General features: G+C 34.5%; 1 protein-coding gene across 4 annotated transcripts; it reads right to left on the bottom strand.

The window, feature by feature from the left end:
- Positions 1-1,969: 1,969 nt before the first annotated feature.
- LOC132277056 (uncharacterized) lies at positions 1,970-21,908 on the bottom strand. 4 transcript variants are annotated; one of them, XM_059778769.1, is made up of 20 exons: positions 21,710-21,906; positions 20,021-20,345; positions 19,422-19,610; positions 19,241-19,324; positions 17,968-18,027; positions 17,511-17,555; positions 15,631-15,830; positions 14,117-14,569; positions 12,500-12,626; positions 12,188-12,385; positions 11,901-11,990; positions 9,941-10,003; positions 9,244-9,318; positions 9,053-9,103; positions 8,930-8,968; positions 7,907-7,984; positions 6,067-6,201; positions 4,961-5,068; positions 2,752-2,817; positions 1,970-2,315 (listed from the first exon to the last, which is right to left on the bottom strand). In XM_059778769.1, exons 2-20 carry the CDS (start codon positions 20,327-20,329, stop codon positions 2,247-2,249), a joined length of 2,439 nt encoding a protein of 812 aa, XP_059634752.1. In that variant the 5' UTR covers positions 20,330-20,345; positions 21,710-21,906; the 3' UTR covers positions 1,970-2,246. The 4 variants fall into 4 exon arrangements, 2 of the variants coding, with proteins under 2 accessions (XP_059634752.1, XP_059634753.1); XM_059778770.1 differs by lacking the exon at positions 8,930-8,968 and having other exon boundaries at positions 2,003-2,315; XR_009470974.1 differs by lacking the exon at positions 1,970-2,315 and having other exon boundaries at positions 2,789-2,817; positions 6,067-6,208; positions 21,710-21,908.
- Positions 21,909-27,334: the final 5,426 nt, after the last annotated feature.

The following is a 27,334-nucleotide window of genomic DNA, read 5'->3' as shown; positions in this document are numbered from 1 at the left end:
AGAACATTAAAGTACCTCTTTTTATTGCATCAAGCTAATTTCCTCAGGTGGATTTCTCACTAAATTCCGTAAAAGTTTCCTAAATCCGTTAGTCTGCATAGACACATGCTACTCCATCTCACGCCAAAAGTAAACCCTAATAGTGCTATTTTGACAAGGACTATCTGTTTGAGTGGGTCATTAAGATTCACTTACATTGACCCCTCTCAGATAATTCTGTCCCAGAACCGCTTTCACACCTAACTCGACAATGCAAACTGGGCATCCAATGCCAACTTGGACACTCACTTTCCTTTTTCTTTTTCTTTTTTGTCGTCCATGACCTTGTTTTATTGTTGTATTTACTGTCCCAGTTTAGGAAGTCCATGGGCTAAATTCCCAAGTCAATGTGCATCAAAGCAAGAGGGCAAGAGGAAAACAGACCCACGTCTCGATTTATGAAAGTATCCAAAATGATTGAATCAGAAACACATTGTGGTCCCAAACTATAAGAAGATCAACATGCTGATACAGCCTTGGACCACCAAGGCCAACAACAAGAAGGCTGAGGGGGAAAGTTACACTTACACCCAAATAAATAAAAGATAAAAATAAAAATGGAACCCCAAAAAATTATAAATGCTACCTGTGGGAAGGAGTATTTTGTGGTGTCAGTCCCACATAACATATTTATATGTTTGGACACCCTTTAACTATGTAGACATGTTTTAAGAAATATAGTGATCACGGAGAGGAGACTGTGCAAAGTGAACAATTCTAAAAATTTAAAACTAAATGACTAAAGAAGGAACAAAGCTATTTCTAGCACAACCCATTATGATCACAGCCTATGTTCATCAAGCCAACGGACCACCAAACGTTTTTTCCATCAAGGGTCTAAGCTCAATGATGCTTCCTTTTTTTGAAGAAAATGGGGGGAAAAAGCTAAAAGTACTTCTTGACCCAACAGTTACAAGGTTCCTTCAAAGTAAAGTCAAATGAAACTCCCAAAACACTGCAACTTAAGCATATGATTTCACACATGAATCTGGATTCTGACATGCTGAAATTTTTTCTTCATTGCACCCCCAAATAGTTGGGACCAAGCCTTTCTACTTTTGAGTTAGCTGAATATCAACCTTGAGTATATGAATATGTCTCTCTACCAATATGATCAAATGGAACTTAAAATTTTGGACATTACTTCAAGTGGACTAAAATAATGCCAAACTCAAAACCCTAATTCTAACAAAATGACAACCATTCACACCTTGTTGATTGGTCTAAACCCATCCTACAGCCCTAGCAAGCTAAGTACCGAAGCCATACCTCCAACGAAGTTATATCGGTAAAAGATGCCAGCAGGATGAAAGGGCAAGAATTATAAGTGTAAACAGAAGGTAGTACCATGGGCAACCTGGGTTCAGGGTAGGTGGTTTTGTTTATGGTGATCAAGGTCAATAGTGAACATTCATAATGTTTGGTGCACTTGTCGTTAAATCTGAGCTACAGAGGTCATCTTAAAGCTGATTTTAAATAAGCAGCTCTGATATGTGACTTTGGGAGCTTCTGGACCTTAACTCCCATTGAATCTTTTACTAACTGATTTGGCCTGTAGAGAGACGGTCATCATTCTTAGCAGAGAAGGAAATACATTTAACTGGTTAGCAAATTGAAGCATCAATAGTAGTTTGGGTGTTACCGTATTAAGGGATTGTGCTTCAGCCCAATTGCATGATTTGACTGGGGCTTTCAAGCCCCATGCTTTAAGGATATGCCCCTTCTCTATCAGAAAAATTAGGAAGAACTAAAAAGAAAGAAGAAAGAAAAGACAATCCCAAGAAGGAAGAATGCTAGAGAATCAGAAAATAACATAGTAGAAGAGTATTGTGTTAGTGACTTAAAGAAGTATAATGCACATAAATCCAGAGGAAAAAAAAAAAAAAAGGTTAAATATGATACATGGAAAACTAATACGTTCAGATTCATATGGCATAAAACACCGATTTCTTTTTCCTCAACATATCCCAAAAACTCTAAATAATGATGTTCAATAGGTCTGTAAAACATGTATATTTGATTGTTTTAATGCTTACAGTGAGACAATTGGAGAGAGAGAAGGAAACAGAAGAAAATTAATGACACACCACAAAAATCACTATTTACAAAAAAAGAAAGTGTATGCTAAGAAAAAACTATCAGTTACAGAACTTGCATTCAAAGGACTACAAAATTGTACATTTCCAAGCCAACCTTGCATGGCAGCACTATTCCTTCTGGAAGAAAGAGAGTACAAGATCCGTATGTACAGAGAACAATTGTGTATCCAAAAAAAGCTGTATCACAGAATACAAGGAGAAAATAACATATCATTATGCTTCCAACTTCTACCACCATACTAAGTAAAATTTAAACAGCAGTAAGAGCAAGGAAAGTAATCATTTGGGCCACTACTTGAAATCAGATGGATATTGTTCCAAAATAACAATATGTTTACTAAAACCCTATCTATTCTTTTACTAGCATTCCAAAACAAATGGAAGAGATAACAAATAGTCCATAATAAACCCAGTAATAATTCCCGCAAAAGTAAACCACTAAGCATTATAAAAACATAGAGAGAAGGGGGGAAAAATTGTTGATGGCTAATGCCAAATCATCATATGCACCAGTGTTATATCAACCTGTAGTAATGCTACATTAATTATCTTACCAAATTATTTTGACTTACAATAAGCATAATATATTATGACAGAAGCTCAACATACACACCTTCATGAAAGGTCGATCTCGACTAGGGAATGACTCAATGAAACTCTCCTTCAAAAGCAATGATACCTATAAGTTCAAATGGAAGAATATGTTATATCATATCAAATCAATTAACCTGATGGCAATTCCATAACATGGGATAGTGTTTTTCTACAAGTAGTTGGATGAGAAGATGTATTTATGCATTTATATTCACTCTAGTATGACTGAGAATCAAGCTATGCAGTTCCCTTTGCAAGAGTGGTGATAGAGAAAAAGAAGAACTCATGTTACTAGAATAAAAAGGCATGATACCCATAATATTTAAAATCAAATAATTGTCTCTATGGTTTTGAACGCTTTCTATACTACTTTACTTATCAAAAAATAATACTTGTCTCTATGGTTCACACACTTCAGAATTAACCCCATGCCGAATTTATTTCTCTATACCATAACATATACAAAGGTAATTCACTGAGGAAATGAATGAAAGATTCAGAATACTGAGATACCCTCAATTCTGAAAAATAGATTGGGTGGTTCCTTGAAGAAGTCTAAGATACTGATTAATCTTGCATTTAGATTATAATTATTATTACTAGGGTCAAAGAATACCTAGATACCCTTTTAATTGTACTTTGATCCATAATAAGCATAAAACTATACACTAAATTTGTGCATGTTTTCCATCAAGTTCCGTTTACCACAAAATCAAGTACATCCAAACACCCTTCAATGTATGTGCTGTTGCTTAGTACTAATGGATACATTTATAATTTTAATCAAGTTATCCTAATTTTAAGATTAAATTTGTGTAACCAATATCTGTAACTTCAAAAGTATCCAGTTCAAAGAGCATTAGTACATAGAAATGCTTCTTTCAGATTCCCCCACCCCTTTTCCCTCTCTGTCTTTCAGTGAGATCTTGGGCGGCAACTTGGGTGGGCTAACCTAGCCCAACCCAAAATTTTGAAAATTGGGTTTTAAATTCACAAATCGGGTTCATGTTCGGGTTGGGTTTTGTCAAAACCCAGACATATTCGGGTTGGGCTCGGGCTCCCGAACCCAACCCGAAACCCAAAAAAAAATAATAATAATTTTTTTTTTTTTTTTCTCCTTTCTCTCTCCTCTCTCTTCTTTCTCTCTCTCTCTCTCTTCTTTCTCTTTCTCTCTCCGCCGCTTGAGAGTTGAGAGACAACAACGAGATCCACCGGTGCCAGGAACGCCTCCAGAGATGGTGACCTCCTCCGCTGGAGAGACGAGAATATCGCAGCTGATGCCATTCAAATTCCAAACTCTCTCTCTCTAAATATATGTATATGAATAGATATATGTATATGTCTCTCTCTCGAGAATCTATATTTCTCCTCCTTTTTATCACCAGATCCGTCAACACAAATCTTCCCACTTTTTGCAACTTGTAATTTGTTGACGAAGAGGAAATGAAATTCCTTTTTTCCAAACAAGCTGAATCTCGTTTTTATTAATACCAACTTTAAACAGACGGAATTGAAATTCAATATATATAAGTTAGCAGTTGCACAGAGAGAGGGGGGCAAGCTAGTGGCTGAAGCTTGCGAATGGCGAACCCAAACTGGAACTGACAGATATGGGTTTTGATTTTTTGAACAATCTGAAATGATATGCCGATCTGGGTTTTGATTTTTTGAACAATCTGAAATTATATGCCGATCTGGGTTTTGAACTTTTGATTCTTGCAGATAGATAGATAAAACTGAAATATATGGGTTTTGAACTTCTGATTCTTGTAGATTTTGTAGTTTGCAGTTGGAGAGAGAGAGGGGGGGGGGGGGGGCAAGTTCAGAGAGAATAGAGATGGAGGCGATAGGGGAGGCTGAAATGATTTGCCCTAAAATTATTTTGTTTTTTTATAATAATATAATCAGATATATATAATATATATATAATTCCGAAATTTTTTTTTTTTGTTAAAAAAACTCAACCCGACCCAACCCGCCAGAAAATATTCGGTCCGGGTTATGACCATAACCCATGTTGAATACAATTCAAGCTGGCCCAACCCAACACGCTTCGGGTTGAGGTTAGATTGGGTTGGGTTGGACCAGCCAAGTTGCAGCCCTAGTAAGATCATTTCTTTCAGAGAACTCTAACAGTCACTAAAACAGAAAGAAACAATAAGAATCCATTGCAATCCAATCAAATATATCTGGTTTACTCAATATTCTATTTGGGACAAAATACAAACCTTATCATCATTGGACTGAACATTTGTAATTGTGTGAGAACGTAGGTTAGAGCAAAGAGAGTCCAGGTATGATCTCAACACTGCTAGGAAACCATGGGCAGCTTCAACCTGCAAATAGTAAGAATAGCCATAAAACACATATTAGAAGCTAGGAAAGATATACTGCATCACCAGATGAACACCACGTATATGCTGCATTAACTAAAAATACAGAAACAAAGTACATGACAGAAGGAACGGCTAAGCAAATAACATGACAAGAAGCCAATTGCCCTAGAATATAAGGCGGCAAGATGTAAACTCCAAATCCCAAATAAAATCATGAGTAGATGGAGAAGAAATGCTGAACAATGACAAGAGTTATATAGAGGATGCATGTCCAATATATATATTGGCCTCTTGGGTTAACATGATAAGGCAATCCTTAGTTCATCTCTAAGTTAGTATTTATGTTTTGGTAATCTCTTCATTAAACCATACCAGCAATTGAAACCCCTTACCTCCAGAAAGATCAAATATGTTCCGAGGGCAATGATATTTTTTATGATAGTATCTCATTAGGAATGTCGGAAGAGCTGGTTGAGTGTACAACTGAAGAAATAAACTTCTGATTATGAAGTACAAGATAATGTTGAGTCTTTATGTTCATTTCGGTAAACTTTTGGGGAAATAAAAAAATAAAATAATAAAAAAAAACACTTAGATTTTAATAAAATATTTTTTGTAAAATGGTTGCAGATCAATTTGTTGATGCATTTTGTTGAATTTTAGATCATATTATATGCAAGGAAAATTTCAAATTTTATTATTTTCCCCTCCCAATCTTATTTTTGTTATTTATAATTATCAAATTATCTATTAGTATTGAATTGTCTGTATACTCTCCACGAACAGCATATCAGCTAATACTTCCATAACTGGGACTGAAATCTAAACCAAGCATGCATGCACCAAAAATGATATAGTAATACCATTTTAGCATTCATTAAAATCTTAATTTGAAACTAAGAACTCAAAAAAATGGTAAGTGCAACAATGAAAAGGACTGAATGTTAAGAAAATTGTTAAAAGATAGAGATGAAAGGGGATCAAGTAAGAGAACATACCTGCACATCAGTACATTCATGTACTGGCCTTTTCCTCCCCAAGTAACTTTCTCCCACAAGTTTTGCATGGTAAGGACTTAAGGAAGAAAATAACTCCCTGTGCTGGGGTAGTTGTGGTATTGTCGATGATCTGACCTATTGCCTCATGCAACAAAACGAAAGAAATCAGATAATTTAGCATGAAAGGTTATACTAAATGGTCTCAAACGGAAGAAGCAAAAAGTAAGAATCCACACTTTCCCAAAATTATCAAAGTTGATTTGGAGACATTTCATGGTGCTTGTTGTTTGCATATACATAGTGCTATTGCATAAAATTAGAAATGTACAGAAATGAATTAGAATAAAGAGGTTTAAAATTTAGTAGGACTAAAATTGAATATATGGAATATAAATGATCACTCTACAAAATCAAAGGATTATCCAAAGTGACCATTTTCGTTATTTAGGATACAAACGGATGGTAAGATAGAGTGATATAATTAGTAAAATTGGAGCATGTTGGACAAAATGGAGATAGGCTAGTGGTGTTTTATGCGATAAAAGAATAGCAAATAAATTAAAAGAAATTTTTTATAGAACAATGCCTAGGCCAACTATTTGCAGAGTGTTAGGACTTCAAAAAAGAAATAGGAACAACAAATTCACATAGCGGAAATGTGGATGTTAAGATAAATGATAGAAGTAATTATAAGAGAGAGGATTATTAATCAATGAGGCAGAAGTTAGGAGTGGTACCAATTAGTGAAAGTTAGGAGTGGTACCAATAAGAGAAAGTAGACTTAGGTGGTATGGGCATAGACGAAGAATACCTGTAGACACCGGTAAGAAGATAGAGAGACCAAGAGGGGGACCGAGATTAATATGGGGTGGAATTATTAGAAATGATTTTAAAGTTAAATGTCATAGGAAATATGGTTTGTGATAAAAATAAAAATATATATAGAAAAAAAAAAGAGGCTTCATATGGCCAATGACGTTCATATGTTATAAAGGCAAGAATGATGATGATTAAAGTTGATTTGGAGAAAGCAAAAAGAAGGGAAGCTCAGTAAATTTAGCTATTAGAGTTGATTTGGAGAAGGCTCATGTTAGTTTCTCAAAGATGTTCTCCTAGATAATGGATTACACCAGAACTGGCCATGGATTGTGTTGTGGGTGCACAAGCTCATGTCAAGGACGTCAGAAATTCTGTTACTAATTCTGTTAAAAAGAGTCTCACAGAAAAGGGTCAAATATGTTCATATCAGTTGAACTTCTTTTCAGTTCACATATAGATAATCCTACGCACATGTTCTTCAGCACAGTTGTCATTTGTATGTCTGTCTTTTTGTCAAGAGGGAATTTCTTTATGATATTAACAAAATAAAGTAAAGGCGGCGTGAAATTTTAGAGAATATTTATAAGAAAATAATGGATTTATTCCTTCCACTCCATCCCACATTTAAGTTTGGTGAGACTCTTCCACTTGCTTCATTTTAAGCCCTTTTTTTTTTTTTGGGGGGGGGGGGGGGGGGGTAACCTTTTATCAATATGTTCAAGAAAAAGGGTGCACAAACTTTTTGATGCAGCCCATAAAAAATACTTTTTTCCATAAGAAACTCAAGCCGAACGCCTGGACCTAATAGGAATCTCTTGGAAGTCGAGTTTTAGTTTAAGTTGCTTTAACTTAGTTTACTGGTGACTTGTTACATTTAATGTTTCCTATATTTAGGAGTGATGAGTAACGTAATATCATTATCTCAGACTTGCTCATTATCTTAAACTTGGGAAGTCAAGTTCTGTAGTTGCTTAGCTTTCACTACAATGAGAAATGAATCCAATTGCTAAGAAATACACACCTGGTTCTTGTTTACATCAACAAGAATGGCATTCGTTAATCTTGACTGTACTTCAGTGGTTTTGTTCTTTACACCAACCTACTCAATATAAAAGAGATACATCAAGATGAGTGGTGAAACTAAAAGAATTACAAGATAATTAAAAAAGGTGCAAACACATAGCAAGCAAATGATATTCTATAAAGGAAATGAATCCTAGAAACCTAAGATGCAAAACATCAATAATGCATATGATATTCTGTAATACAGAAAATACATATATGAATGATACATGGTGGAATCACCGAAAACATCAAAAGGAAAATAATAACAATAATAATAATAGGCACAACACAGGCACTTACGCACATACATACGAGTATGTAACCAATACCAACATCTATAGCATTCCCAACAATGCCAAGCATCTTCATCACCACAATCTTGCACTATTTCGGATATGTGGCAACTGGAGAGCAAATGGGTTCTTTATGCCAAACTACTTAGTATAAAAACATGTCAAGAAGAGACGTAAAAATATATAAATTACCAAAAAAATAAAAAAATGTACAAGCCAAGAGCATGATTACAAAGGAAATGGTGAATCCCAGAGAACCAACACAAAAAACATCCAGAGTCCATATGATATTCTATAATACCGAATAATACAGAACTAGCGCAAAGAAATATGTCAAAAACAACTTGATAAAATCAACAAAAGCATCAAAGGGAAAAATATAAACAACTAAAATTAACATACAGACACCAAAAGCACACAAGCAAACACACTCGTGCACACAGATATATATAAACATATAAACACTGAAACAATATCAAAACACTAATCCATTATCCAGTAACCATCCAGCCCAATAAGTGATACTATAAGTTTGTACCATAGTAGACCAATAACAATGTCTATAGCATCTCCACAATGTCACATATATTTTTTGTTACCAGGTATCTGACATAGTGCAAGATTGTTGCAAAAAAAACAAAAAACTAAATCTTGATGCAACTGTAGAGCAAATGAGAGATTTAAACCTTCTCATTTGCATATCCATTCCACCATAATGCCTCCACCTAGGATCCATGCTTTGACAAATCAATTAAAATAGACAAATACTTATAACTCGGGTAAAAAAAAAAAAGCTTTGGAGAACTCACAATGTATGGAACAGGTGCATCCAAAAAGTCCAGCATGTCATTTGGTAAAATCTGGAAGTTCGTGTACAGTAAATGAAGAAAATGACCCAAAAGAACAGTTAAAAAAGTTCAACAGTAATATAAGTACCCAGAAAAGTAATTGTTCACTAAAAGCAGAATGAAAAAACCTATAGGGAAGAAAGGAACAGTACCGGCATTAACAAGCTCTGCCACTGATAGGGACGAATAAGCGGGACTATTGACAAAACAGAGGCAGATAATATTCCCTGTGATATATCAAAAAATTTAAAATATGAAGATAATATTCTTAAGGTTTAACTGTATTATCACAACTACAATTTCATTCAAGGGATATCAAATCACATGACAAGAGCCATATAAGATAAATTTCAGGAGAATTTTCCTTGAAGAGCATCTACGTAAATTGTCACTTAAGCTCAAGCAGCCTTTGTCTAAACCAAGGCAGCTACAGCAAAACAGTCCAAAAGTACATGCAACTGTGAACTATATACACCTTCTGGAAAAGCCGCAAAATGCATCAATAAACATGATTGGTCCTAGAAATTTACTTTAGGCATCAGAATTGGTGGAGGGAGTAACTTTTTTTTCTTTTCATTTTTCTTTCTTGTTTTCTTCTTCTTCATTTTTTTAATTTTATTTGGTGGGTGGGTGCGTGTGCGTGGTGTTGGGGGGGGGGGGGGTCGCGGGCATCACGTCTGTGCTCCATAACTAAACAGCGCTAAGGCCATCACTAGGCAAGGACACCCAGCTGAGGGAGGGACAGAGAACCAACAATCCTCAGTTACAACAGTGAAAATTTGACCCAGAGAATATTCATCTGCACAAAAGCAAGATCAATCTGATGTGAGTGGTCAAACTGATACATACCAAATTAGAACAAACAATCACAATTTGCTTCTCCAGCAGAGCCCCAGCAAACAATGTTAACACCTGTAAAGCACAAGGAGAGTCAACAACTCTTAACATTATTAAGCCTTGACAATCAATATAGAGAAATGTAGACTGAAATCACTAAAGCTACAACACAAGGGACTAAATTAAACAACCACATTAACCCGAACAACACAAGGTAAAACAAAATTCAAAGTGAATCTAACTGATGGTGTCATGTCACCTTCCAACTCTTTTATCAAAACAGAAGATGAAAGAGAAAAATCCTGTGAATTTGAAGTCAGTTCTGTTTATCATTTTTTTTTTCTTTATCACACCAAATATTGTTCAACATTTGAAGTATCTAAGCTCCACCGAAAGGACAGTTTCTAGTGTTGATGAGGTTTCAACTATTCTAAATCAAGCAAAACCGAAGTTCTTTCATCCAAACCAAGCAGCGTTACGGCTCGCAAATGCATGATATTGACAGGTATGGACGTATGTCATGTGTTTTGCACAATCAGGCCAATAGAAAAGCCAAGATCCCAATTCTTAGGGGAATGGGGTAATCTAAACGTCCAAGACAAGGTGCCTCATCAAGTCCAGGGAGTAGAGCACAACCGCATATTTCTAAATTATGGAATTCAACCCCTTAAGTAATCATTCCAATTATATAGAGGGGAAAAAAAATCCTAAGCCATAAAATATCCATAAACCTTTGTCCATGCACCAAGAATAAGCAGGATATTCAGAAGCCACTCAGTCTATCTTAGACACATTATCAAAATTTTAAATGCCTATATTATATTTTGTAAGCAGTTGGATGTGGTAGTGTAAAAGCCATAAAAGAATAGGATGTTACTTCAGCTGATTTCGGCTTAAGGAAAGATTTTTTATTGAAAAAACACTTATAAATTACATCAGATAAACCGCTTCAGTCAGTTCCTTGGTATACTAACTTTTCTAAACAATAAAGCTACGTCATAATCTACTTGTACCAATCCAGAGTTAATTGTTCTTCCACGATAAAACCACAAATTTCACCAGTTTTTTAAGTACAAAATCATAATTCCAAAGTAAAACTATCTTAGCATCATCTAACTGCATCAAAGAAGATCTTAAGTAGTAAAGTCGGATAACAAGCAATATATTGGCATCTTCACTAAAGATCTAGGTCTACCAACTGAACCATGAAAAAAAAAAATTTTAATTAACAACAATAACAGTTTCATATTTGCATATTCGGCCATTGCTGCTATGATCTACCAGTAGAACTGGACAGAATATACTTGGATATGCAAGTTTAATTTTGAACCTAAGACACTTATCATGCAGCTAAACATAACAAAAATCATCTCCCCACCACATGGAAAAGTTTGTATACAGAGTCATTCCACATGTACTAAGAATATTTTCAATTAAATCAGATTGTCATGTCTTTCCTCATAACCTTAGCCCACATTATTTTAGCTTTCTATTGACCGGGCATTGCCTTCAACTTGGACCGAGAAGGGAAAGAAAGGAGGCTGCCCAAACTATGATAGAGACAAACTAATCAAGGTAAGATCCACATTGACGGTGAGGAAAATCTATATCACTATAACATCATTGTAACAGAATACTCAAAGTATAGCAACGACATTTATCAATGTCATTTATGCATTCACTAGATGTGGTGAATGTTGTAGTAATAATTATTGCTGATGGCATGTTTCTTAACACCGGACAGCAATTCCACAATTACAGTAAGAATTTCAAATGCCAGCATTTGAAATAGTCTTGCCTTTCCTGAATATATAAAGAAACAAATTTATGCATGTGTCTGTGGACAAGATCCAGAAGAACTACAGCTGATGAATTAGAAATTGCTACATGAAGAAATTGTAAACAATTAGACAGCAATATTTTAATTGAGAACAATTCAGAAATGCCACTTCTAGATAGAGCAAAAAGTTACATTTTCAAGTCGCAAGGAGCCACATAAGCAAGCAACCGCCCATACTGATAAAGCAGTTGCCTCTTCCTCTGCCATAAGCGCACTGTGTGCCTATAAAATAGTAAATGTATAAGATACCAATACACAAAAGACTGCCAATGTTCAAAGGAAAACACAAGTTACATCCAGTAGCAAAAGATAAATTAAACAAAAATCAACTACAAACGCATGGTATAGTTTTGCTTTTTAAAAAAAATAATAACAAAAATTGGTGGAAAATTTTAGCCATTGTTACAACCACAATCTACCTCTGCTAATTCCAAACTTGTACTGCATGATTTCAAATCAATTTTTGAGCCAGCAATATGTAGAACTGTCTCATGAGGTCTATGATATTCCAAAGGATGCAGGTGCTCCAAAGGGTGGAATGTAATTTCTGAACCCCTTGCAGGGCAATGTAACTGGTAATACTTGCATATTATTTGTAAGGATCCATGGTTGTTTTCCTGCAATGTTGCATAAAGAAAATGTGAAATCTGAATAGAAGACTTCAGGAGAACAAAAAAGATATAGCAGGGAGATAGAAAAACATATGGTAATATCTGAAACAATATTTAAACCTTAGCCCATTCAAGAATATCACTGTGGTCATTGGAATGTCCCTGGCCAGAGAAGGACGCCTCTTCCATCTCTGCTTCATAGGCGTAACTCCTAAAATTTCTGTCTTCACTAGGAGATTCCCAGAAACTGTATCAAACAATGTATATGGCATATTAATAGAAGCTCACAATCAACCATGCCATATCCACCGAAAAATAGTATTTTGGCTCTAACAGTTCGCTGTAAGACAAGCAAACACAACCTCTCCTGTCTATATAAAACAAAATAAACAAAACCAATTTAGTCAAGGCACCGATAAAGTAACAAGGTTTTTGACCTCTCTCTGCATAGACTAGTACCAAGGCAACAAAAACAAACTTCTACCTTTACCTTTGGTAACTTTACAGATTCAATCTCTGCGGGAGTTCGAATCTCTCTGGCTATCATTATATATATAAAAACTTACAGAGGGAAAAAAATTTAATATTGTGAATGCATGTTTTGAACTTTTGATGCGCGAAGCATATAGAAAACATAATTTAATTCTCATTGTGATTCTCTTGCACTGAATCTAACCTCCGACATGAAGAGGAAAACTAGAATTCACACAGCTAACAGTAGGGCACAATTTAGTTGTGATATTCATACACAAAAATTGCTACAATTAAGGTAAAAGCACATTCTTAGTACCTTTTCTTCGCTTAAAAGAGACATTGAAATATAATGCTATGGTATTTTTGTATATCATTAATGAGTAGCAAAAATTAGAGTTGTAGTACCTTTTACAAAACTCATGAATGAAGACCCATTTTAAAAATAGGTTGATAGTATGGATCCCAGTAAACAATTTTCCTTTCTTTTCTTTTTTTATAAAAGAAGACAACATAGATCCTGAGTGTGATGACCCTGTGGGCGGGTGTGCCGTGGGCGGGTGCGAGAGACACTGTCAGGCTACCACACTGGCGAGCTACGGGTGCACAGTCCCACATCGCCTGGGTAGAGGAAAGGTGAAGTACTTATATGTAAGTGTGTCACCTCCAATTGGTATGAGGCCTTTTGGGGTGAAACCCAAGAACAAAACCGTACGGGCTCAGGCCCAAAGCGGACAATATCATACCATGTGGTGGAGCGGGTCGTTACAAATGGTATCAGAGCCTGACCCAGCCGGAAGTGTGGCCAACGAGGACGTTGGGCCCCAAAGGGGGGGTGATTGTGATGACCCTGTGGGCGGGTGTGCCGTGGGCGGGTGCGAGAGACACTGTCAGGCTACCACACTGGCGAGCTACGGGTGCACAGTCCCACATCGCCTAGGTAGAGGAAAGGTGAAGTACTTATATGTAAGTGTGTCACCTCCAATTGGTATGAGGCCTTTTGGGGTGAAACCCAAGAACAAAACCGTACGGGCTCAGGCCCAAAGCGGACAATATCATACCATGTGGTGGAGCGGGTCGTTACACTGAGCAAACTACGGCATGTATCACAAAATCATTGGCCAAGCAAGGGATCTATTTGAACCTGATATATCATATGGATGTGCAAACAATGACACAACAAATGATTTGCTCAAGCAAACAAGTCTCCAAAGCTGAATTAAGAAAGTACCGGTTGAATGACAGTGAAAAATGGAAAAGAAGTACCTTGAGGAAGATTCAAAGCTTTCATTCTGTTTACACAGCAGAACGGGCAAAACAGCATTCGGTAAATGCCTATCCACTGGCTGCTTGTTTGTTACCAAATCAACATGATCATCACAAGTTTCAGAGTTTTGCATTCCAGGTTCTAATTCCGATGGAAGCTTCTCTGTTGCAGGAACAACGGCATTGTCGTTGATGCCTTCCTTCGACAAGTGAAGGTTCTCCTCAAGTATTTGATGCTCAAGCTGACACCCATTATTTGTTACTCTTCTAGAGGTAGAGTCACTTGTGCTTAACTGGGGAGTTTCTATTGTTCCAGTCAGCATGTTGTGTGCTCTTTCCTCCAATGAAATTATACCCAAACCTTCTTCTATATTTCCTTCCTTGCCATATCTCTCAGGCAACTCCAAATCCAAACCTTTTGTTAACCGTCCCAATCTTTCTTCAGTGAAGATACTGCAGAAAAAAAAAAAGGAAGGGGAAAAAAACGATGATGGCAAATGAGCAATAACACTAGAAATCTAAACTAATCTTTTACATCGAATAATAAAATGCTTGATATAATTTTCAATGGCATATTCTCCAACCATGCAGGTCTTGCTTGATTCAATGGTAAAACTTAGGGCTGACAAGCTGCCGCTTTATGTAAAATAATATCAAAGGTTTAGTGTGTCTCCAGGCTTCCCTTCCCAGTACTCCGCAGGAAGGAACATTACTAGGTAATGGCTATTTTTACATTCCCCAACAATGCATGTGACAATATTTTCAAAGAAACCAAAAAATCCATGAATTACATTTACATTACATACACCATTGAGCAAATGGGATAAAGAACAGAAAATATGCAACATTAAATTTTGTATGTAATCCCTAAAAATCCATTCATTGCCAAAAGGCCCTGAAATAATATTTACTTGAATAACTAAAAATTGACTTAAATGCAAGATTTTATTTAAAATTTGAAATATAGAGTCAAAATATTAGGATCCTATTGTTTGTCCAAATTATAATTTCATTTCCATCCATCCTTAACATGATTCTAAAAGCTACTATGAACATATGCTTGCTGATACTCATGTAATTCTGAAATTAGAATCAGATATTTATACATGCAGACCCTATATACCCATGACAATATGACATTGATGCATAAGTAGACAATTCTATCATATAATTATTAATTACATAGGGTAACCAATCTAGGTTCTTCTCACTCGCTGGCTTCCAATAAATGGCCCTGCTCCCCAACCAGTTCTAAAGCTATTATATTATAATGCGTTTTTCGAAAGGCCAAATTTTACTGACAGTATAAAGTTTCTATTTTTTCTGCTGACATTCATATAATAATTCAGTTACACAAAATACTAGCATACAAAAGGAAAAGGTTCATAATCCATCATCTGCAACATGATTCTGCCAGAGTCATCACCGGCAAAATCAGTTGAACAAATCAAAGTCAAAGTTCATACAAGATATAATTAAAAACTCCTTATAAACCAGGCACCAGGATTACACACCTATTTAATACACCAAAGTGCAGTTCAAAAAATGGAAGCCTGGTAAGAATGCAATAGCATCGTCGTGTGGTTAATATATGGCGACTAAGACTGGAGCGAAATGGTTGTCCATCTGAAATCATGGAAACCAAGCTGGACGGTTTTTGCACTATTTCTTCGACAAAAACACAGCAACCATACAAAGTCGAATCATCGGCAACCTAAATAACAGAAACACTGTAAGAATGTATCTTTCAGAAAACAAAAAAAAAACTAACTAAAATACAAGGTCGGAGAAAAAACAATTTAAATTTTAGAAAACAAACAGTACTTAAAATATAAGCTTGACACAAAACATTAATTATTTGCAATGACATGGATAATTAATTGTTACAACAAACGCAGCGAACCCAAGAACAAATCAAGAAACACGACAGAAAATAAACACACCACACAAAGAACACAAAGATTTAGCGTGGTTCGGCAAAGCCTACATCCACAGTGAAGATCCAGACTCATCTAGCGAAAGGATTCACTATGCGAAAATCTAGAGATTACAAGTTTCGGCCCCCAAACCCTAGCTCTCGCAGTCACTCTCTTTTTTGTGATTTTCAGTGTCTCTCTATCAACCACTCCAAACCCTAAATGCTCTTATATATCAGGTTTACGACCCACAAGCAAAACTTGGGTCAAGAAATTTCTTGGGCCTACACAAAACTTATTCAACGGGTTGTAAACAGGTCGCGGCGACCTGGCACCAAATTCGGGCCACAACATCACATTAATATTGATATAATTAAATGAACTAATAGCCAAATTATTTTATCAACTAAATGAACAAAAGTACTTTCTTAACAAAGAGCAAACAGTATAAAACACAAGCAATCCCACTGAAGTCTGCCGAAGATAAAAAGTATAAGTATTAATTTAATCACCTAGGAGATGGTATTTCAAATGATAAATTGTCTACATTATTGCATAGACAAATAAGTGACTAAGTATACAACTTTGACAACATTTCAGTCGTTCAATTAATTTATAGTTCCATAAGTATAAATTTCATTAACTAAATTATTACAAACGGCAATGTATCACTATTTTTTTTTTGGTTTATATGAAATATAGGGACTGATACACAACGCTGACACGATAGAGTGCATGCGGTAAATTAGATAAAGAGGGGTAAAAAGGTCTTATGGATATTTTTTTTATTTTATTTTTTTTTCTTTTTAAAATTACTGTTGATTGTGATTTGAATTTTGGTGATCTAGTTTGATTTTCATACACGCAATTAAAACATAGAAAAACAAATAGATAGAGCAAAGATAACATGATCTTTGCGTGAAAACCCTAAACAGGGAAAAACCACGGGATCTAGTCCAGCTATGAAGAATCCCTCGAGTGTTTTACAACAAGGAGTTCATCAAAATCAACACAAAGAAAGTCAACCAAACAAACAAAGAGCAGAAGGATTGAACAAGTCGTGGATTTAACTAAGAGGCATGTGCAAGATTTACAACACATTGTCCCATTATATACTACAGTTATTGGTATGGAAGCTTTAAAACAGCAACCAAATGTAATCTTAATTTCGATTCTATGCCTAACAATACTTGATACTCAAGTTAAGACCACTAATATGCAATTAAAAAAGGTAGAACACAGAACATTGCAATTAAGGAAAATGATCACTCTGTAAACAAGCAGATGCAAATAATAAGTCTGCATAGATACTGCAATCATCGTTTAGAAATAATGAGAACTCTATTTCCATTCAACTAACTATAAAATTTAATATCTCACACACTTTTCTTTTTTTTTTGAAAAATAAGTTCATGTTAGATTTAAGTTTAATGCAAAAGCACCAGATGTCAAATAAAACTAAGCAGATTCAGTATTACCTGCAACCGGAATACAAACGACAGGTCACTTTGTTTAAGGTGTTCCTGAAAAGCTAGCAACATGTTAAGATGAGATCATTGTTTAAAAGGAAACAAATTTATAATTTAAAATAAAATAAAATAAACTTATTTTTCATATCATATCACAAGTTGCAAAGGCTTATGCATCTTAATATTTAGATAAAAATCCTTTTGTTAATAGTTTTTAAATATAACGGTCTTTTGATAATCATACAAGTTACACACTATGATCGATCCTGCAGAAAATTAAAATAAGGAATACCACTTTTTTCTGTTTTTATATTGACGTAAATGACAGAAAAATGTGGAGATCAAGCAACAAACTTAACAAATAATATATAATTAATAAGATACACCAAAGTGGAGATGAGAATAAATTTGTTGACTGCAACAGAAAATTTTCACATAATAATATGATTAAGACACTGCAACACACCTGCCCAAGAAGTATTTCATTCAACTCACTCATTGATGGAGTTCTCTCAACTGCGTGAACCTGAAATATATATACTACCATCAAACTCCAATGAAAAATATCAGATCAGATTCATGAATGACCAAATATATAAACATTGAGAAAAGATAAGATGGGCAAGTCTCTAAAGCAAATAAATTTGACTCAACAAATTCTTTTCCCAACAACTTGGGGTCACTAAATGAATCTAATTTTTCCATTAAGATTCATGTTCATTGGTCCAGACAAAATTTTTTGTTAGTTGTCAAGTTACCTAATGCAACCCTCCTCCTATTCCTGGACTTGGAACCGGCTATGAACGGGCAGGGTTCTAAAGCAAATCAACTAAGTGAAAATAAAGACTTTAACTAAGCAAAAGTATAAAATTAAAGCAAACAAATCCACAACCATATACTGATTATACTAACAGGCAAGAAAAATAAGTGAGACCATACAATAAAGAGTCCAATTACATAGATTAACTATTAAAAAGAGAGAGAGAAAAAGAAGAAGAAGACTAACTGGAAAAGTTTCAACTATTTAATTTTCACAATATATAAACATTTTTATATATTTTCATAAAGTATAACGGATAAGATGAAAAACTAATAGCCAAGTTTATAATAACATTGTAATTTATTTCTCAAAATACTGATTAAATTGTGGGTCACAATCCCTTATTTATGCAGAGATGTAGCGGAGAGATCAGGAAATTTTCCTTGGCATTTATGTGATGAGATATTCAATACACAGCTAACGATGACAATCCATAGCTTACTTTTGTTTTTTTCTTTTTGAATTCCATGTCAAATTCTTAGCAAATTAATAATGATTATTCAACAAAAAAATTCATTGACAACAGCCAAATGTTTAAGATAAGTCTCAACTTTGGGTTAAGTTATTTTGTTTTCCGTAATTTAAATTAATGAGGACTGGGCAATTTGGGGCTGTCATGAAAAATTACAAAATTTTAGGACAACAAAAATTACAAGAAGCAAAGGGACTCAGCCCAAATATATATATATATATATTTTAATCAAAATATATTTATGTGTTGAAGCTAGAATTAAAAGGCATTAATGATAGTTTAGGAAACTTATCAGAAAATGTTGCAAACTTTAGGGGAGGATTTTACTCATAAATGAAAAAGGATATGAAAGAAACATTTGAAACTAAAGCAGCTGCCTGCTAGTCCTTTGCATAGTACATTTATCAATGAATAAAGAAACGAAAAACTCATCATATAAACACCTACCTCTACACCACCAGGAAAGCAAAATGAAAGGAGATCCTTATATTTAAGTGGCAGCTGTTTTTCAGGTGGGTAAACAAATAGGACCTGGAAAAAGAAATCAGAAAACCATATCTCATATTCAAAACATTTGCAATGGCCTAAATGCAAACATAGTCAACACTTCACGTAAAGGAATCAGCACCTGCGGTTCAAGGCTCGGTTCTATTCGCGATTGATGTTGACCACTAAGTGCACTTAGAAATCTCCCTGAACCTTCAGACTTCCTTGCAAAGTACTGTTTTTGAAGTGCCTGAATATCACAATTAGGATGAAGTCCAACAACTACCATGCTCTCAAATAGCCTTGATGGTTCTTTCAAAGGTCTATGATCCTGCACAATTAAATAATAATATTTACTATGCTTATAAAAAAAAATAGAATTTCATTTTCATAATGTATTAAGAGGAAAGGGAATGCAAAGGATTTAAAATCCTCTATATCCACAGATTTTTATAAAAAATAGGCAGTATTCCACATCATAATTTATAAACAGCATCACACAGGTTGCACAACTTATTTCAATTTTTATTTTTTATTTTTTATTTTTTATTTTTTTTAATTAAAGTACTATAGTGACTATTCAGAAAGCAATTGCAATTTAAAATACGTACTAGATTTTGAAATAAAGTAAATTTGACTTACAAGAAAGACAAAAAGAATGTTTAGCAAGATGAAGAAGTGATTCCTGATGAGATTAGTGACATGGACCCAAATGGGTTCACTAGACAGAGCAAAGCATACCAGGGATTGCAATTGAAAGTTTGCCCATTGACGCTTTTGGCTAGTTAGTAGCTCTGGGTTGTAAGTTACGCATTTCACTTCAGGAGCTTGTGAGAAGCCTTTCAGTACTCTAGAAACTTGGTGCTGAAGTTTCCGGAGTTGGCTACTACTGTTATCATCTTTCGATGAAAATACCACAGATGGTCGTGATGAACGAACAGCTGTGGCAGCTGCCGCTGCAGCAGCAACAGCTCTTGCAACATCCTCTGTAGTCTGCATGAAGAATGAAGTACTCCAACCAGGGCTACCTGATTCTTCATTCTTCTCCATGATAAGAATTTCCTCCCTACCAACAAAATCATAAATAATAAGCCAAGCCTGATATACACAACTCGGGAGGAAATAACTGCTTGCACAAAAGCTTAAAAATATACTGAACATCAAGCTCAAAATATCTGTACCAGCTAAACTTACAACTAGAAGTGGCTATCCAAAATGTAAATAAATCAACTAGAAATTGAAAATCAAGACAAGAAGTAACACCTCAAGGCTCAAGCCTCAATGGTTATGCCGCTTAACAATGAAATTTAAGTGACAAATACACCAAGACCATTGAAGCTTATGCCTCTTAACAATGAAATGTAAGTGAGATATACACCAAGATCCTTGAAGCCGAACTATGATTGAATTTTGAGCCTCGCATCAAATATTAACCAAAACCACAAGACAACACTCAGTCCACTCCTCTCAATCCGAAGCACAAATAACATTTCTTCTCTTTCATTATCTATGTAAAGCATATTAACATATGTTTCCTATCTTTGACCCAATTAGTTGCCATGAGTACTTTTCAACACTTTTGGCTTGTAAAGGATTTCCTGACAGAATACAAAAGGATATATGGCAGTTGAGTTGCAATACAATTGGTTATAACTTCTTTGCTTGACAGTGATGATGACTATGGAAATGAGATATCTTATGCACATATAAGTAGGAAGCTAAAGGCCAACCCAACTCTAGTCCTTATGTATTACCTCACTCCTCCACCTCACAATACAATAACCCAATAATATGCAGTCAGCAAAATGACCCCTCTTTACTTTGGTGAAAACTTCCCTTTGCTATTTTAGGAGTTGCAAAATTTCAGTGATGCTAATAATATATATATATATATATATATATATCTTATTTCTGCTACTACGGAAGATAGTTGAATATCATCCAAAAAAATCTCTAATCCCAATAGTAACCACAAAATTGGAAATAGAAATTCTAAGTTCAAACAGCAAATATAAGTTATAGCTTTTCAGAGTCTTTGAAATCAGTTTAGTTACTTTCCTTCTTGCTAAATTTATCAGTTGTCCAAGCTTCAAAGAAAATTTATCATGAATTACATCATCTAAGAATAGATACACTTCGAACTCATCATTGACTGACTTTCAATGCAAGAAGCAGTTGATTAAAGCAAAAGACTCTCTAATAAAAAATAAAACAAACAGTTCAATTACATGTGACAATCATAATCAAAACATGAACACAGATAAAAATGTCAACTTTGTGAACAGAAGGTGATTACCTGCGAATAAGAGAATTTCAAATGGTCCCAAAACAAAGAGAAAATGAAAAAAATAAATCAAAGAAACATTTAGGGTAACAGTTTCTAAGAGCAAATTGGACGCATTAATGTAAAAATCGCATGAGCAAACTCACCTTTTCAGATCATCGAGAAATCAACAGATAAAGATACACGTGCATACATAAATACATAGATACATAGATATGTAGAGAGAGAAAGAGGAGATTTTATAGAACAAGATTCAGGCGGCCATAACCAAGAGAGGCCTTCTTGGTGTTCCTTCTGGAAATAAAGAAACCCCCAAAGAGAGAAGTGAAAGAACGATGAAAGAGTTATTAACGTAAATGTCTAATTAATTAAGTAATTAACTGTGACTTTTAACTTTTATTAAGAAAAAATATAAAAGGGTAAAGAAAACTGAAAACCCTCGTATATAGTGCTTGCTTTTTCTTTTTCTTTTTTTCAATATTTCAAACTATACAAAACTGCCTTTAACCTGTCTTGGTAAAAAAATATGGTAATTAAAATCATAATCTCATGGTAAGAATTTAAAACGTTTGCTTTCTTTGTATAGTTTTAGTTAAAAAAACAGTTGTACCTTTTTGGTTGGATTATTATTATTATTATTATTTTTTTACTTTCTATTTCTCTGTAAAGGGCAATTTAGTAATTTTAATAACATTGTTACCCAAAGTTGGTCTAACTTTTTTATCAGTGCAATGATTAATTGCCGAATTGATGCTACAAAAAAAATTGTTTTTCTTATTTTTTGTTTTGGAGATTTTAGGCGAAGACTTTTCACCGATTTGGATAAAACGTGTTAAGAGGTTGAGAGGGTGTTCAGTAACATGCAGGAACCATTCTTGGTTACCATTTTTTATGTTGAAGCTTTCCTTGAATTATTATTATTTTTATATATATATATTTATTTATTTAATTTAGCGGCTAAAGTAGCTTTCTCTATGGTGCACGCCGCGATGGCGTGGAGTGCGCCTCGTTTCCATGGCTTAAACTACAAATAATGTCCTTGTACACTGTTTTTTCACGCACACATGCGGAGTATATATTATATAACAATATACAAACAAATGTTAGTAGTATTATTTAACCTCTTTTAAATTTTATCTTTAATTAATGGATTTTCATTTACTAATGTTTTAGTATATATCGTATGAGAGTTAGCTAGATTTTAGATATATATAATCTTAGTTTTGCATTAAAATTACTATTTTTAATTCCAAATTTATGATCTTTAAAATGCAATATAATATATTATTATAATATAAGGACAATAATAACTTTTCACACTGAAAATCACTTTTCAACAACGACAAACAAATTTAGGAAACACGAAAATAATAGTAGTAAATGCTTAAACCATATGTAATTTGTCAAAATCTTAAGAGATGTCAATATAAAAAATTATTAACAAATAAGTTAAAATAATTTATATAAAACATTTGTTTGAAAAAATATATATAAAAAATAAGAAAGTGCAATCATTAATTTTGTAATCTTATTGAGACTAAAAAAAAAAGAACAATGTATTTATGTAATTGAAATGAAAATGTTGAGATACAGTTACAGTGATTAGAAGAAAATTAAAATAATCAAATTCAAATGTTAAATTATTAGTGATGCCTATAAGACGACAAGAACTAATTAGTTTGTAGAGAAGAAAACAGATAAAAGAGAAACTAAACTAATATGTGTCAAAGAACTAAAATCGACATATAATTTTTTTTTTTTTTTTTAATATAATTGGAAAACTAATTTACAATACAATATAAATGACAGAAAATGATGATGAGTATGAGTCATACTAAAAATATATATTTAAAAAAAAAAAAATTGTTTACATTTTTTTAAAAATATACATGTGTCAACTATTCTCAACACTACTTTAGTTTAATAATTATATAAAAAGGGCATGGATGATTGAGATAAATGCTTGTAAAAAAAAAAAATGGGATTCACCAAAAATTGGTGAGCCGTGTGGACTACACCTTAACACATCTATTACGAATTTCCTTTTTGGTGTTCATTCCAACTACCACACATCTATTATGAATTTTCTTTTCTTTTTGTTTTTTTCTTTTCTTAGTTTTAAAGCATAGAAATTTACAGGTCAAAGTATGTTTACCGAAGCACTAATACCTTCCTTATCTTCTCATCATGCTGACTTGGTGGTTATTGACCAACTTAACTGGTTTTTCCCTGCAAAGTTGGCCAGTGTTCAAGTATTCAACTCACTACAATAATATAAGACCTTAATAGTCTTTCTTGTGTGTCTTTTTCTTTGTTGGGTAGGTATACACACGCACACAAACATAAAATTGGAAGTAAATCTTTATTTTCATAATGTTTTAAATATAATATTCATCATCTCATCAGCTTAACCGTTTCGACTAATCATGGTGGGGTGGGTGGCTATAATATCTTGATCATGGTTTATTAATACATCTATTGCTCTACTGTATTGTGTCATAACACCATTTTGAAGATGAAATAAGACTTGTGCGTATTTATATATACAAGAACCTCAATGATAGGGCTCATTGATTCTTCAATTCAAATTGCATGTAACATATAACAAAATAATATGAAAGTTGTATGAGTTTTGTCGATAATGGTAATGTAAGACTTCTTAAAATACTCATAATAAACGGTGAATGAAAATTATTTGAGTTTTATCGATGATAGTAGTGTCAAACCTCTTAAAGCACTCCATAATTTACAACCCAAGTATACATATAAAGTTTTGTTCCAGTTGAGTTAGAACCATCAACATCCTGAATATGAGAGCCTTGTCATTGGGCTATCTTCTTGAATTCTCAAGCTATTTAGTTTGAGCAAGTTTACTTGCAAAAATCCGAGCCGAGGGAGAGAGACACTACCACTTTTTATTTAAGTAGAATTCAAAAAAAATAACAACAATAAAATTGTCAAAAGAGCCATTACTCTGTGTGCACGCGTGCTTATATATTTATGTTTTAATGCTTTTTGGAGCTCCATGAATTGCAATTGTGCATCTCAAAAGCCTCTAGGTCAAAGTTATTGTGATAGCCAGTAGAGCATGGGAGAATTTACACTTGGCGGAGAGTATCTTTATCTTCACATGTCCAACAAAAAACAATGATTCCTTTCTATTATGGAAATTCTTCTTTTGCTTTAATAACATGGGGACATTGAGTGCCTATGGAATATCATTTATTTCTTTAATAGCTACATTAAAGAATAAAAATAAAGACTTTATACTATTTATTAGTCATGATGCCATTAATTGCGTTTTTCTATGGTTCGCCATGGTCCATGACACCTTGTGCAAAATTATGAATTGAAGCACACAATGATCACACAAATGTGCAGTTTCCAATGGCATTGAGACTGATAGGGGCTCATGGCTAATTCATAGACCAATTCTTGAAGGATGGGTTTTATGACAGAACAGAAAATTGTTGGATCTATCTGCAATCTGGACCAACTTTAGCACACTGAGCCATTAACCTAAAGATAGGTGGGTTCGACTCCCATAGTAGACACGTGTGTGTGTGCGACAGTTTTGAGTATTTACTTCAACGAATAAGTAAATAAATAAAATCTGGTGCCACTTTTTTATTGCAAGTGGTTCAAGCAGTACTGGTAACAGCCATGGGTGTTATTCCAGTGGACATCAGAACTTTGATGGCCATTGATGACCTTGATGCCATGAACAGTTGCTTAAGAGGAAGAAAATTTGGGATGCATACTAATTAATACATTTACAAGATTCTTCTATTTGGAATTTTTTTTTTTTTTTTTTTTAAATAATTCATTAAATCTAGAACAAATATGTGCTTCCAGACTTCCATTGACTGATGATCAACATATCCAGAAGGTAATTTAAAAATTGTGTTATACAGCCATTATAGCTGGGGTCAACTAGCTTTGCTATACGAATGAACACAAAGAAGAATGCAGGCAGCAGAAATTGCAAAAAACAATATTCTGTCATGCACAAACTTCAAATTTCACTTCGCTAGTTGCTACGATGCCACCACACGACTTTAGTCTCAAATGGCATGTTTGGAGTAAAAGAGTCCAAAATGTTGCTCTGAGCCATAAGCAAATCTGAAATTTTTGTTGAACACAACAAAAACGAACCCTTCTGTGTAAGCCAAAGTCCTTTCTGGTATTCCATTATTCATGACATGTTGCACAAAGTAGTAATTATAATTCGCTGCAAGTTCTGGAGTAGTAAAATTACCATTCCCAGCAGAACGCCAACTGCTCTCAGACACCACCACAACCACATCTGTCACACCCTCCATCTCACTAGCCAATAAAAAGCATCCCCAATGGCATCAAAAGCTTCAAGTAACTCAGCTTTTCGTCCCAAACCACTGGGTCATTTGCAATCAATTCCACAGAGTCTGAGCATAAATTAGCTGGATTTTCTGCATAGGCAAATTAAGTATACATTGATAGTGAGTGGTGATACTTGTGCAGATAAAAAAAAAAAAATAATAAAAAAAAAAAATAGAATGTAAATAAGTCCATCACATGCCTTCGCTAAGAATGCACCAGCTGAAGTTGACAGACACACTGCAATTGTCACCTTAATACTAGCTAATTTTCAAGCATGGAGGATGTTGTGAAGATCTGCATCTTCACTTGCAAGCTCCATGCTGATAGCCTAATTACCAACATAAGTATGTGAGAATACATGCACCGATGTACGGTGCCACGTCTGCTGAAAACCATTAATTGACAGCTACTTGGCTCAAGACATATCCTGTATAACCTCATTTCTTATGCCTGGTAAGACACAGATTTGGTTCACCGTTAGTGCGCGTCTGGGATTAGAATGGAATAGCCTCATTTTGTCAATACCATATTTGTTGTAAAGGTACAAATCACATCAGCAGCAGAAGGAAGGTCATTACATCTCGATCCATAACAAATAGCCAAAACAATTGACGCTGCTGTGGTGCCAATTAGGCTAAGCTAGCTACTTATAATGGAGAGAACGAGTGAGTGCCAAAAAGCCAAATTTATTTCTTATCTTTTTCTGGAAATCCAAATACCTTAAACTTAATAGATTTATTTGGTACTTGGGAAAAATCCTTCACAGGAATTGCAGAAAGGGGCTGGCTCAAGTTGAGGCATTATAAGGACAGGAAGAATTAAAATGATGCGAGTTAGGTTGTGTGAAAAAAACGATAGCCCAGGAACTAAACAGAAAACTTGGCTCAAGTAGAGCAGATCGGAGAGGAAGAATTCGCACATCAAGTCGCACGCTTTTGGTATGAGGTCTGTTTTGTTCTTATAACTTACCGTGATATTCAAGTTTTTTCTGGCTATCCATTCGAAGCTGTTTTTGAATCAATCTTCAATAATTTCTACACCCCCTCCTCAATTCTGGCACCATTCTGAAGTGTTTCAATATTGTCAAATTTGGTCACCAGTTATCCATGCAAGAGCAATATCCTTCCTCACAATGATGAAACTGTTTCCGATCTCTCACAGCAATCTTCCTTTTAAAAACCTTTGAAACAAGCTTAATTGCACTATGGCAGTCATTGCAAATCCGAATGTTCTTCATAATCCAAAACATGGATCCAGGCTTTGTGCAGATTAACCCAAAAGCCAGGGCCAGTTTCTCACTATAATATCCAATTACAGCTCGGGCCAGTTTCTCACTATGATATCCAATTACGGCTTCCTTCTCCTCCTCTTCTACATCAAACTCAACCCCTTTCTCTCACCCTTGTACCCGT

Source organism: Cornus florida, unplaced genomic scaffold (genome assembly GCF_030987335.1).
Source record: "Cornus florida cultivar Cherokee Brave unplaced genomic scaffold, ASM3098733v1 CherokeeBrave_3.0.0_Hap2_Chr10, whole genome shotgun sequence".
NCBI lineage: Eukaryota > Viridiplantae > Streptophyta > Magnoliopsida > Cornales > Cornaceae > Cornus > Cornus florida.
The sequence above is the reverse complement of the archived record's forward strand: the minus strand, read 5'-3'. Positions and strand labels throughout refer to the sequence as shown.

Bases quoted from the DNA above. Each gene is read 5' to 3' on its own strand.
- LOC132277056 (XM_059778769.1), bottom strand. From the start codon at position 20,329: ATGGAGAAGAATGAAGAATCAGGTAGCCCTGGTTGGAGTACTTCATTC. The intron at 15,831-17,510 runs GTAATACTGAAT...TCTGTTATTTAG, and splicing joins CGTTTGTATTCCGGTTGCAG to GTTGCCGATGATTCGACTTT. The intron at 7,985-8,929 runs GTTTAAATCTCT...TATATTGAGTAG, and splicing joins ATGGATATGCAAATGAGAAG to GTTGGTGTAAAGAACAAAAC.